The 14,430-nt window shown below is 38.1% G+C and overlaps 1 protein-coding gene across 1 annotated transcript in view; it reads right to left on the reverse strand.

Annotated features, from left to right (window-relative positions):
- thsd7aa (thrombospondin, type I, domain containing 7Aa) overlaps positions 1-14,430 on the reverse strand; it is a 169,353-nt gene that overhangs the window by 63,914 nt on the left and 91,009 nt on the right. The window contains exons 6-7 of the mRNA XM_040122069.1: positions 6,869-7,024; positions 1,070-1,273 (exon numbers count right to left, since the gene is read on the reverse strand). Of these exons, the coding sequence (XP_039978003.1) occupies positions 1,070-1,273; positions 6,869-7,024 (360 nt within the window). The remainder of the gene's footprint in view (positions 1-1,069; positions 1,274-6,868; positions 7,025-14,430) is intronic.

Below are 14,430 nucleotides of genomic sequence, written 5' to 3' on the forward strand. Positions count from 1 at the left end.
TACTGAGTGCCATCACAAGCATGCGGATGTGTCACCTCTTTAGAATAGAAGCAATTTTATCACATTCGCTTGGGACAGCTCATTGACTGTACCCTACTTCTGTACTACTACTTCTGTCTGTGTGATGGGCCCAGTATGCATGCATGCCCTGCATACTGTGCTACTCGGCAGTTTGAAAACTAAAATGAGCATACCAGTGTCCTAAAAACAACTGGAAGTTAGTTATTGTAGCCTTGCCCTTTGGTTTGGCCACCGACCAGCCCAGAACACTATATTTTTGCAATGTGCGTCAAAAATCACACTCCTTGTCACAGTCATAACTCAGTCAAATCTGAATACACACATGATAGACATACTTTTAGTTTCAGTATGACATACACTTTCTGAGACTACCGTTATTTGAGATGTCTGTGGAATATAAACACCATTAAAAAAAACAAGCCTTATGACTCCAGAACTTAGAATCATCAGGTTTCTAAATTTTATTCAGTATCACAGTAATCCAGTCATTGTTTTCTGGACATCTATGGTTTCATTAAAAACAGGAACTGCGAATATCTAATTTGGTATACTTTTAAGGGTGCAAATTTGCCAAAATGTAAACAAATAACAGGCTAAAATGACTCTCAAAATTGTAGCCCAGAGCATAACTCACTGAATCCATGGCAACATTATACTTTGTGTATACACAACTCAAAGCATTATGGGAACTATACTTCCAAAACTTAAAGCATGATTTTCCCCAAATTGAAGTAAGACAAAGAATAATAATGGGAGAGAAAAAAAAAATTATTTTTCTTATGTTATATCAATATCCATATTTTTCTGACATAATTAAGGGTCAGAAGTTTGGTTGACAGAGGGTTTTGGGGGGTTGCAGCTGTCTCGATTTTGTCTGAAAGGAGACCCATGGTGTCAGTGATCTGTGGGAAGTAGAATGCAGAACACCACAGTAATTACTGCTTAGAACCAGAGGGGGAGATCCATTAAAAAGGGCATAGGTGGTAAGGTACTATCTACTCCCAGACCTAAAGAGCTGCTTTGTTTCATGTTTCATGTGTCTACTCACCATCACTGTTGATACACTGCACTTGAGGGATCTGGGTTCCTGGTCCACAGTCCTTCTCATTATCAGGGATACACTCCTCAAGTTTAATCACCAGCCAGTCGTAGCAGCTGGGATCTTCACACGGTATTGCCTCCACCAGGTGGGGGCAGTTCCCCGTCCAGCCCATTAGCTCATTGACAAACCTCCTCTTCCTCAGTTTGAAGCCTGTCAGAGAAAAAGAGGAACCTAATGAACACAAAACATGCCCAAAACTAATCAACCACAGCACCCCCTCTGTGATCTGCTGAGCAAAAGCTTATGCAATCTAACGAGCAACTGTAAGCACATTAACTTCACTCCTTGGTAACAGTATGCCTTTGATGATAATTGTGATATTGCATTTAACATGACAGTCCATTAAGCCTAAAGTTTACAGAAATTCCAAGAAGAACTCCAAATAATGACTGTTTTTATTTTACTCTCATTACAATAGCTTTTATCCAAGGTGAATAATGCATGCAGGAATCCATTGATTCAGCTGGGGATTGTTCACGTGTGTGTCGTTTCCTCTGCTCAAGGGCATGGGATTCCCCAACCCAAGTCCTGAGAAAGGGTAGGGATGAGGGTGGGCGGGACGGGGGGGTTTAACTCCAGCCTAGCCAAGGTCACTCACCCCCTAATCCACACTCCTGCTACAGCCCGATAAGGCTGCAGAGCCCTGGAGTGCCTGCTGGACTCAGGTAGAGACTAGAGAATCTGCCCTTTTCTAATTTTTTTCTCTTTCCCCTTCAAAAACCTTTATTTAATCAGGCAGCTCAACAAAACATGGACCACCATGTGTCCAGAGCCATTGTTGGAGGTTTTATCTGAGAGAGGAGGGTTTTTATGAAGGAAGATGAACCTTGGGGTGCAGGGAATTCAATTCTATCAGGCATCAATCACTTGCTATCTGCAGGGTGTATTATCAATGGCATGGGTGCAAGATAGCAGTGCAGCACATGCAGCTGCTGTCAAAGCTAAATGCTTCATTTTGACTGAGGACACACATACATGGAAACAATTGTGTGATTATCTACTGTGTACATGATATCATCTTAGGATAGTAGGGCTGTGTAATGATTGTCATGGAAAGGTGACGGTTAGGGTATACTAAATCAAAAGCACTGTTTTTGGGGTCGGTCAAAATCATTTTTTAATCAAAATCACAAATTCAAAGAGTGCAGTCTTCAAATCTCGAGAGCCACAATTTTTGTCTTACATCATTGACTGTGTCCTACCAAGATGGATTTTGACCATATCACAACCTGAAATGTGAAATGTTGCCCAGAAAATGTGAGGCTAATAATCTTTTACCAGCTAAATTATAGAATGAAATTCTTAACTGCCGTCTGGATAAAATGGCAGTGTCGGTTCTATTTATGCTCATTCAATGATTGGTTTCCTCAAGTTAAGTTGTTTACTCTATGGTGAACAGTAAACTGACATTTAGGACACTTACACTAATTATTGTCATTTTGCGTAAAAACTGACAGACAATATTTTGCATTAACAGCATATGCAAATAATGCAACAATTTCATAACAGGATTGTAGCAGAAAGTAGTGTACGTGTCATGGACACTTACTTGTGTCATTCTGCTATGGGAATATTTGAGGGCATAGTGTATAAAATAGAGGAAAAAAATCACACTCATAATTCAGCCACTCACATAAAATGGTGGAGGGTAAATGTAGCATACTATATAGTAAATAGAAAGTGATTTCAGACACATCCATAGAGGTCTTCAAAATAAGCGGAATTTCATTTTATAATAAAGAAAGATTAAAAATATATGTTAAAGGATTTGAAATAAATCTTCAAGATAATTTAAAAAGTAAGGTTTAAATTTATCTGGGCTTGCTAACTTCTTGAGCACTTTACTTATATCTGTGCAATTAATAGCAGTAAATTCAAAGGCTGCTGAACAGTTAGCAGTGGGTGACAACATGTGGTATTACAATTTGCAATAGGAGGGCTAGTAGCCCCAAACAAAGCAGAGGATACAATTGAATGCTAATTGAAGCAATAGAGCATTGTGGTTTTATCCACAATCATTTTAGAACCTATCTCAATGCTACGTGGGAGCTCAGAACTAGGGGTGTAGTCAACCAAAGAAAATATCGGTTGACTGAAATCAAACTTGGTCGTCAACCAATTGATTGGTGGCAGGAAAAAAAAAATCTGCAGGTTATTTCTAGATTAACTAAATCGTCCAGAGCGTACTGAGTAGACTCTACCTGGTAGCCTTATTAGCCTAAATGAATTTTAAATAAACGTAAAAATCTACTAGTATGTGCAGCATAAAATATTCAAATATGTCAATTCTGATATGTTCACACTCAAAGCGTCGTGTTAAACACGAAAGTTGATGCAGCATCCAAATGCAGACAAGTTAGCCTACCATTTTTAAATGATATGCCATGCTGTTTGTTGAGCTGTGATATGCAAACCGCCGTTTGTAAAGTTTACATTTAACTCATCTGTTTTAAGAAAAAGTAGCCAGACCGACAACTTCTTTGACATGGTGTCAATTAGAACACTGGAAGGCTATTGATATAACGCTTTTCTCCTTATTAAAGTAACACCAGCGATTGTCCGACCAATGAGAATTTGGTCAGACAAGAGCGTATGGACCAAACAATCGAGCAGTCATCCGGGTGACTACAGCCCTACTCAGAACAATACTTGTTTCCTACTACTTATTTGAGTGTCTTCCAGAACTTGTTTGGACTGTTTACTTTTTTCAAGTAGGTAGCCTATGCCTTTTTTATTTTGACTGTGCATCAACAGGGCAGCTGCCTAAAAATTTGCCAGTCAGACTCAAAATGAGACAGTAAAAACAATACAATGACACACTATGTGTTTACACTTTGTTTATAATGATTTGTTTAGAAAGTATTCCGACTGTGTCACTTTTAACACAATTTGTTGTGTTGTAGATTTAGTTTTTAAATTGATAAATTGCAATCAAAAACTGAGATATCTAATTTACAAAAGTATTCAGACCCTTGCCTCTGGCACTCGAAACTGTGTTGAAGTGCATTTTCTTTGGTTTAATTATTCTTGTGATGTGTCTAGAACTTGACCGGAGTCCACCTGTGGCAAACTGATTGGATATATATATATATATATATATATACATATATACACATACTGTCAGTAGTATGATTAGGGGTCATCATTCGTTGAAACCTTCATGTTGTCAGACTTACCATACTTGGACATCTACTGTACTGTATGTAGCTGTTAGTTATAGATATACAGCAATACTATTTTTGAACGCAAGTTATTGCAATTATGGAGTAATGTAAATATACCACCTGTGATATCCTGATGAAAAAACCTGTTTTTTTCTAGAATAGTAGCAGGACATAACAACAAGTAACTGTATCACGTATCAGATTTTTTAAAGCAGAAACAAGGTAAGTTGTTGATGTGTGATTTAGTTTTATGTAAATATCCTTTATGACCAATACAAACCAAATTATGCAATTCAAATCTTTCAACCACAATTAGATAATTCAGCCCGAACTACTGTTAACGGCAATCACTGCATGTACACAAACTTGAAGAAATGTATGTGTGTGTGTGTGTTCGTTGTACACAATGCACAGTTGACGACAGCAAGAGCAGAAATGGTTTAGTGGGCAAACGAGCGAGTGGGCACAGATCCATCATTAAGAAACATGGAGAAAAATTCCAGCCATCCCTTTCATTAGAGGTGCTTCATTAAGGCAGAGTCAACATGCATTAGTCATGGCAAATGCTGCTGTTACAGGGATAATTAAGGGCTGAAGCAGTGACCGTGTCAACCCGACTGATGGACTAACACAACCAGCCACAACAGCTGACAAATAGGAAGAGGAGATGATGATGCTTTTGCTCCCACTCCAGTCTCATTCCCTCCTCCAATATTATCACAAGGCTAAGATTGATACCAATACTTCTGTCTCTCTCTCCCGGAGCTTTTACTGTAAATGTGGACAATATGTAGGGCTGGGCAATATAAACAATATTTCTGAAACATGTTTGGGTGCATTGCTTTACATCGCATAAACTTTCTAGCAGTGGTGCAGCAATAGATGGTCCACTCCCAGACAAAGTCAGAAGGACCGGTTGTATGAGCTAAACCACATGCTATTATTTTAGTACCAAAAGTGAGAAAGACAGGAGAAATGTGTGTTCCCTTTGAGAGAAGCAGCAGGTCAACAGCCACAACCTTAAACATAAAACATTTCTGTGGAGAAACAAAGTAAGATCATGGTGGCAATACTTCACTACTTTAAAAACTGATACAAAACAGATTGGTGACTTACAACTGCCAGAAATCGGTCCCAGAAAAGCCTATAATTTAAAGCATTCAAACTTCAAATACCACCCAATTTTCACTGGAGTTTGGATGTGATTTTGGCAGTGGCATGACCAGTTAAAATTAAAAATAGAGATCAATCAGAGTGATACCGAATTGGAAGGGATATCTGTCCATACATCTCAGAACAGTGTCCCATAAAGGATCTGATATTGCCTGCTTGCATTCATCTTGTTTCATCCTATAATTTTCTGCCCTCCAGTGGCAGCAGCAGGCTAAAGTCTCTAGAAGACTTCCAGCTGTTGCATTTATCCTCTCTGTAATTTTCCTGGGCGTGGCCGTGTCCCCTTGACAAACGCTGGGGTTACTGAAGCAGAGGGAGGGCAACATTTTTTGGACGTGTGCACATGTGCATTGAGGATAATCCTGGGATTTTTGACAAGTGAGTAGCTATAGCTAGCTACAGACAAGTGTGCTTGCCAAGATGCCCTTCAGCTTCCACTGTTCAAAGATCAGTTATGACATTGCACACATTATTATATACATGCACAGATATGTGTGGAAACTATACTTGCGTGTGAGAAAATTACTTCAACAATCTTTTCTTTGTAACTGTGAAGAGGTAGCAGCAGCAAGTACATGAGCAAATTATACTGATTTATCCTCTCTGTGTAATATCTGCAGTAAGCTTGAGAAGTTTGAGACAGCATATTATTACACAAGTATTGCATCTCCTTTCAGGGATAGCTCAGTGCATAAGTTGTTTGTGTAGCAAGTGGGTGAGATTTTGATTGATAAATTGATTTTATTTATGGGTTATCAAACACAATCAAAATTGCAAGGAATAACATGTTAAAGTGAAGAACGCTTATTTCTAACATGTTCCAGAGAGAGAGAAAGAGCGGATGTGTGTGCATGACTTTGCTTGCCTATCTGTAAAAGTCACCCCAAACGGTTGGATTTTGGTATCTGCCATTCGCTTTTGTAGTTCCATATTTGCTTAATGGAGTTTGTCCAAGGGTTACCAACTTAGCTTAGCTATCTTTTTGCTAAGCTATTTTAGGTAAAAATCTTTGTTCTAAGCTAGTTGTACTAGCACTCTTTGTCCTAAATAATGCAAAACACATACTAGACCTAGACAAACAGAGATTAAGTTGATCAAAATTAACATAGGAATTAGCCTTCAGGAACAAAGCAAGGGCACGTTCTTCATGCTGAGCATAAAGCCAGTAGTAGTGGAAACAAGGTCACAATGCAATTTAGAGGGATGCAACAGTCCATCTCTTTTTTGTTTATTTGTTATTTGTGAAGCTGATTTTGTGAACACAAAAGACAATGTTGGTTCTCATTTTCGTATGAAATGGTGCCTGCGTTTGTGCTTGTGCCAAGTTTCAGAAGTCTTAGATGCCTATAGAATTCCATTAACTACTTTAGGACCCAGTGGAATTATAATTCTCAAAGTGAGCTCTTACCTTTCTTGGCTGCCTGGTCTTGACAGTTTTCATAGGTGCAGGGTCCCCAGGCGCCCCATGAAGACACCTCACATTCTACAGGACAGCTAATATGGCAGAGCTGGGTGGTGTTCGGGGGGATGCCCAGACACAGATCACTGTCCACCGGACGCAATGCTATGGAAACACAAACATGATCAATGGCACACTGTAGGAATGAAAATCTGATGAAAAACTTGGTTTTCATCTCAGCAAAATGTAACAGGATACAGTAAAAAGAAGAAGAGGAAAAAAGAAGAACAGAAAAACGAGGGCCATTAAATATATTAAAACCCACAATTTGAAGATGTCCACAACATGTTCCACAGTTCTTCTCATTTATAACCCTGCAACAACAAGTCCTCCAAGGCATACCACACCTTGGTAATAATATACTTTGTAGGAGCTACCAGTGGCATACTGGTAACAAAACAAGGGCCATGGTAACAAAAATAAACATGCAGTTAAGGTTTTGCCCATGCTTTGGTTAAGTATAGGCACAAACCTACTTGGTTAGGTTCAGGAAAAGATCGTGGTTTGGGTTGAAATAATTTCTTTCTTAAGTTTGAAGGACCTTTGTCATCATCGTTACAATAATAAATACATGGCTAGGGTTGTGGAACGGTCATGGATAAAGAAACAACACTGGCTATCGGTTTCATCACACAGGAAACGAACAGCGGTCTCCTTTGTGAAAATCCTGTTTTGTGACCCATCCATCCATTCCAGCATCCTCCTAATGTTGACTTTTTCGCTCTATATACTACATCACCTCCTTTGCTCCCGTCATAATTAACATAAAATATAAATTACCTATGGGCTCGTTTTTTAAGGGAGGATATTCTCCCCCTCAAACACTGTTTGGCAGATGAACCACACTCAGGAAATAAACTCAGGTTGCTAGGATGGTGGAAGAGTGTTTCCCTCTGCAACACAGATTTGCAAAATATGAATTTCTACCTTATTCATCAGGACCTTATAATAATTTTCAAAGCTGTAGAGTAGACTATGTTTATATCCTGGGCAGTACAGTATTTCAACGAAACAAACCACTGAGACAAAAAGAAAAAATTTAAAAGACAGAAGTTGGTCTTTTTGATCCTCAGTATCCCTGCCTTTGGGATCCCATATCCCCCCAGACACAAATCCTTTTGGTTAAAATCAAAGCCAAATAAATGCAAACATTCTACTCTTTCATTCACAGCACTCTTAAAAGTCCAAATCTTCCGAGACCACACAACTCTGAATCTTTTTTAAAGTTTCCCAGCACTGCAGGCCAGTCTTCCATTTGGCCTGACAGCTATAGGTGACTCTCTGCAAGGTCTTCAGGCTGACGAATCAATCTCAGCGTGCCACAACAAGACTCAGCCTCATCCACATGCAAATTACCTTCGCTTGGCCAAAGGTACGCACTTTAATGTTAGCGTTGCTTAAGTGTGCGCACATTCAGCATGCTCTTGCCCTTGCCCATGTAATACGAGCGCTGGTAATACGTCAAATAGTGTTAAGTGAGATGCTATTTCAGCTACATCTATATCTAAAATGTTTATCTTTATATACTTTGATGTGTATTTTTCTTCATAGTTGATAAATACATTTATCATGCAGAAAACAATGGAAGGTTGAATTGGCTGCTATATGGAAATCCAATGGCACTCAGGGACCTGTGGATTCCCGCAGAACAGGAGTACTAACATTTCACCAGGAGAGTGAATTACATCAAATCTCACTGTTTTATTACCATCAAATTGTCACTTTACACAAAAGACTACTGATTAAACCAAAGTTCAGATGCTCATACAATCGCATCTTCTCAAAAATAAGAGCCAGCAAGACTGCAGATCATGAAGGTCCAGTTTAGACATGATTGTTGTATTCAGATTTTGGCAAAAAGGGTCTATATATATATATAATAAAAGTTACAGGACTGCAAAATCAAAATGTACAAAATTCTCAACAAAACAAACTTTAAAAGCTATCTACCTCTGGCTGCAGACTTGTGGTTTCACACATTCTCATATTGCCATTCTGAACCTCCAGAACAACATTATTATTTTTCTGCTTTCTGCAACCTGCTTTCTTTGTCATGAATCATTTCTGTCACACCCAACTGTGGCTGGCGCAGCTGAGTAAAAGGTCTGCGGACTATAATGTGACTGGCTGAGAATACAGTGATTAATCACTACAGTATTCTGAATATGCCACTTCAGCCTTACCTTTTATGCAATGCATTTATATGAACAGTGTGTTTGAGTAGGATTCAATTGACCATGCATACCTAGAACTTTGCAATGGTCTATGCGTTTAGCAGCACTCTGTCATTATGTAAGGACCTTCAGGTATGAACTTCAAATTTATCAGTTGTGTGGATGTATTTTCGAGCTAAATGATAAAGTCAGCATGCAAAAATTCTCACAATGACAATGCTAGCATGTTAGCAAGTTTTTAAAGATGTGAGAAGTTTAGTAAGCATCACCATTAGAGGGCAATGTTAACCATGTTCATCATCTTAGTTTTGATCTTCATTTTGGAACAAAATCATGCTGTGTTTGATGCACACAATTTCAGAAAAATATAATGCATTTGCTAATTAGCACTGAAAAAAATGTCACCCCCAAATTTCCATCAAGTTGCCTACAGTACATTCACAGACCTAAAATCCAACCAGTATTACTTTGTTGGAATAGTGCCTGCCCCAGATTTTCTGTTTGTCAGATTGAGGGTATTTGATTTAACACAAATTTATTTAAGAATATGCACCATATGAACACAATACAACTTGTAATAAAAAAAGGTATTAGAGGTATAGTTTGACACAGGGACTTTCTGCAAGACACTTCAACATGATTAAGAAATAATGTGGGATCTGCATAGTTGATAATGTACATTATGTATACAGTGATAAGATTCCCTAACTAATTGGAGATATCAGTTATTCACACCAAACTGTCAGCCGGGCTGAAAAATACCATACGATTCTGACTGGGAGGTATTAAACAAACGATTATCAAATGCCACTGTGCAAACAGGTACTGAATTAAGAGCATCCAAATGACCTATTGATAACTTTAATTCCAACATGCCCATATGTCGTTACACTTACTGAACATTGGGAGATTTCTTCTAAAAAGCTTCTCATCCACATGATCAATTAACATTTTTTGGAGGACAATAGCATCTTTGTTCTCCTCCTGCCTTGTCCAGTCCGAGCAACTCTTCACAACCATAACAAAGGCTGATTAATGGAAAGCTCAATACAGTCTGACCTTGCTCAGGTAACTCTGTGCCAGATGGTCTAGTCTTCCCTGTGCTGCGCTTCCAGGCACCAAATTAGGAACCTCAGAGGCCACCACCCTGTACTGCCACATGCCAACTGCCATCAATAACCTTACTCCCAGTTCCCTTCCAGCTGAGGATTCAAGGCATCACAGTGGCACAGCTGTTATATAGCATGTCATCTGTTTGCTCCCCAAAATTGTATCATATTTATCAGAACCAGTACAGGGAAAAACAGCTGATATAACTTATACTCCTGCTCACAGAAACAGTTTTACATAGCTTTAAATCTTGTTGTCTTTAAAAGAGAAACATGCTATATACTACAGTATGTACCAAGGAGAATAAAAAATTTCATATAATAATCAAAAACCATACTTCCTTTGAGAATGTAGCATGATAAACAGGGATGTTGTAAGCAGTTATCTTTGCATGAGTGTGGCAGAATTTCATTACCGAGTAAATCAAATCAAGAACAAGCATGGTTATGGGATAGTAGCCCCTTGTAATCAGACTGGAAATGATGTGTGTACCAAGATACTACTGCCAGACTATCCTGTCGCAGAGTTACTGTGACAGGATAGTCTGATCATCCTTGAAAACAAATTATAAAATTATATCAGCTTAATTGGGCTATGGATTCCCTCCACACAGATGCTTGTCTCATCACAATGAAATCACCCACTAGGAAGTGGTACAGTTGCTGTGGTCTTGATAAGAGCATTCAAATATGAAGACGCATTCAGAAGCTCAATGTTAAAGCCAGTGTTTAAAGTAGTTTAAAACGTAGTTCCTCTATATCTGCTGTCTCCAAAGGCATTCAAAGGCAAAATCATCCAACTGCTCTCATGAGATGTCGACAATGTTTTTTTTCCACAAGATTGATCTTAATCGTTCATTTCTTTTCATGTATCTTGTGGCAAATTGAGATTGTTGCTTTAAGGTTCCATTTAGCATTGTTCTTGAAAAGGCCTAGGAACATATTTGTTTCACTGTCAGTTGTCTGAGCCCATTAGCCTCAGGATCTGGAATTTTTGGCTTCAGTAACTAACAAAGACACCAGTATTGGAAAACATTCTGTTTGACCAGTAAAGAAATGGAAAATTAAATACATTTTTTTTTTTTTTAAATTGGCATTTTAACAGAAGCATGCATAATTACTAAATCTCACAAAATCTCACAGTAGCAGCCCCTCAGTGACTTTTACTGCAATTAAGGCAAGAAAAGTAGCCATAACCAAAATCTTTTCCTAATTTGAGAAGAAATTGTTTAAAAAAAACATTGGCACTAATTGTTAAAGACACTTATCAATGAACCTAATCTTGTTTTTAGAAAAATCATCCGATACCAATGTTTTGTCTGGCAGTAGGATTGTTGTGGCAGTGGGTGCCTGCTTTTCTACTTGTACCACTTGGATGGCTCTCAGTTGCCATTATATGTTAAAAAAATATATCTTCCTGATGTAAATATTCTCGCTAGCAGAGACTAACTAATGTCAACATGGCCGAGCAATACTTTAGGTAAAGACAGTCTATATAAAAAAATATACTCCTCTTAGAGCATGAAGGGGATTAAAGTAAATATCAGCTCATTTGAGTCCGCAGTTGGCAAAACTAAAATTATACTTTTTCCCTTTTCTAGTCCCACTTTAATGCATCCTCAAAGTACAACTGGTGCTGATATACTCGCGTGAAAGGTGTTTATAAGATACATACATTTAGCTGACCACATACTTGACTTGATCTAGCCAGTCAGTTGACATTTTGCAGACACAAAATCATTCTGACCCATCAGTAGTGCACTGCCCCCCAAATAAACCCTCTACTATAAGAGTGGAGTGAAGGAATTAGATCGAGCCGACATAGCAACAGCTGAAAGAAGGTAGCAAGAATATGTGCGAATGAATGGGTGGGATGGATAAAGGCTCTCATATACATCATGGTAGGTCCAAGTTATGGGGGGTAGCTAAAGTTATACATGAGATTTTAGCACAAAAATTTTCTGGCAACATAAGCAGGTGCAGGATGAAAAGAAGGAGGATGTGGTGCTGGGCAGAGCTTCACATCACTTATCAAACCCATTCCACTTTTCTCCCCTCTCAGTTTAATACTTCTGCCAACATCCTTTCATACCTTAAAGCCATATAAAACCATCACCGTCATAATACCTTCATTAATGTGTCCCTGCTTCCACCAAAAAAAACCACTCTCAACAACAATTGCTGAGTTAACATGCAGACAGGGGGAAGCATGGCAGGAGGTTCAGTCACTGTTTCCTAACTTATCCTGAAAATATATGTAAGGGGGAATGGTGGAAAATGTGAGACTCACCGCTGTTAACAAAACTGGCAATGTGGAATCTTTACACTGTTATATGAAAGCGTGTGGTTGGTCACGAGCATCTGATCTGAATTTTTCTAGCAGCAGATGTCAGTTCACCCGCCCCAGCCAGATGGACTGAGACTTATTGTGTCAGTGCTGGATAAGCATGGGCATGCAACCAGGCAACTTTCGGCCTCCATGCATTCACTAATGACACCAATTTACATGAAAGCTCATATTTCATCAGCGGTCATTTCTCTGTGGCTTATGCATGTACATTCATATTCATATTCATATAAATCAGTCCCAGATTTAATATAAGGGGGAAACCACTTTAATTCTCCTCTGTGGTTCACACATGGCTGGTAATGAAGGGGAAGGATGTCAGTGACTGTGTGTTCAAGCTCAACTTAGGCCAAAACAGATGATTCGAAAGCTCATAAACAGCTTTTATTGTCTTTTATTGTCATCTCTCAGATCAGATTTGAATCAGTTCTTAATGAGACTGTGTGAAACAATGTGCTATTAAAAATGTAATTTAGTGTATAAAACCTTGGTGCTTTCTGTTGCCAAGATGTTGCTACTTGTGCGCCTTCTCTTCTCTTTTGTTGTTGTTTGAGCTGATAACAGCCCTTGATAGGTGATATGATTTCTGTTTAATTAATGATTTCTATGCAGTGACAAAGAGAAACTGGAACTGAGCATGGATCACCTGAAAAGTGTCCCAGTATTCTACCATAAAGCAATATTTGTGAAGTAAAGCTGATGTTTTCCCACCAAATCTGACCTGGCATGCAAGGATAAAATTTAGTGACAACTCTAAGAACCTGAACAATGTGACCAGTCTTCTATGTCACAGTCGTTGCTTAGAGTATGTACAGTCATAAAAATTACTTTTATAAATTATTTAGTGGTTTTGCCAAATACGTTTTGTCAAAAATGAAATTGCTGCTTGGCTGTACTTCAGTGGCAACACTTTTTAAAGTCTGGAAAATACTTGAGTCATAGGGAGATGATGGATGAAAGGTGTAGAGAACAAAGGACTTTGGCACCAGAGACAGGAGTTTATGTATGGAGTTTACATGTGGTTAGAATTTGGTTACTTTTTTAAAAAATGTATTATTTATTATATTTAAAAAAGTAAGCATGTCCTTCGTTTTGTTGACTTTTTAATATGCTAACATGACTACCATCTTTCCCTGCCAAGTGCTGTCATTAAACAGAAGAATAAAAAAAAAATCCTGTTTTGAATGCCAACAGCAAATATATTTGTTGGAAAACAAAGGAACTATGGTGTCAATGAATATTTTGCAGATATGCTCAGTATGAACGTATTGAAACTTTGCAGTCATGTTCACTAAAAATCTCTTGTCATTACATTAATAAAAAACATAAACTTTGTGACTTTATGGTTCTAGCAAAATATATATTCCTTTGTGGATTTAGTCTCATATAATTGATTATTCATCATTTATTGATGTTAAAAATCTACATGTACTGCCAAATAACATGCTGCATAGTACTACATAAAGCTGAAATTATAATTATTATCTTAGGATCCCAAAAATACAACTTTGAATTATCACATGATAATTAATCCGAACTTTGGTATGATCTTAACATAAACTATACCATCCACTCCATGACTATTAGATATACATGTACTAGATTTGGTGCCGTTTTCTAATAAGACACCATTTATAAAGGCTTTATAACTTGTCACTGATTGCTTCATTAATTGTTAATCAATTGTACAAGTCATCTACTGTTTCTTTTCAAATCTGTGATAAGCCATTGTTAACAACAATTTGTGGGTTACCTCACTGTAAAAATTTTGTTGGAATTAAAAAGGTTGGTAAGTCATTCAGGGTCACAGGTTTCTCACCTCTAACAACTACTATTACTACCATTAACAACCATGTAAATGTTCATGCGTTGTTAATACAT

This window comes from Xiphias gladius, chromosome 24 (genome assembly GCF_016859285.1).
Source record: "Xiphias gladius isolate SHS-SW01 ecotype Sanya breed wild chromosome 24, ASM1685928v1, whole genome shotgun sequence".
Taxonomy (NCBI): Eukaryota; Metazoa; Chordata; class Actinopteri; order Istiophoriformes; family Xiphiidae; genus Xiphias; species Xiphias gladius.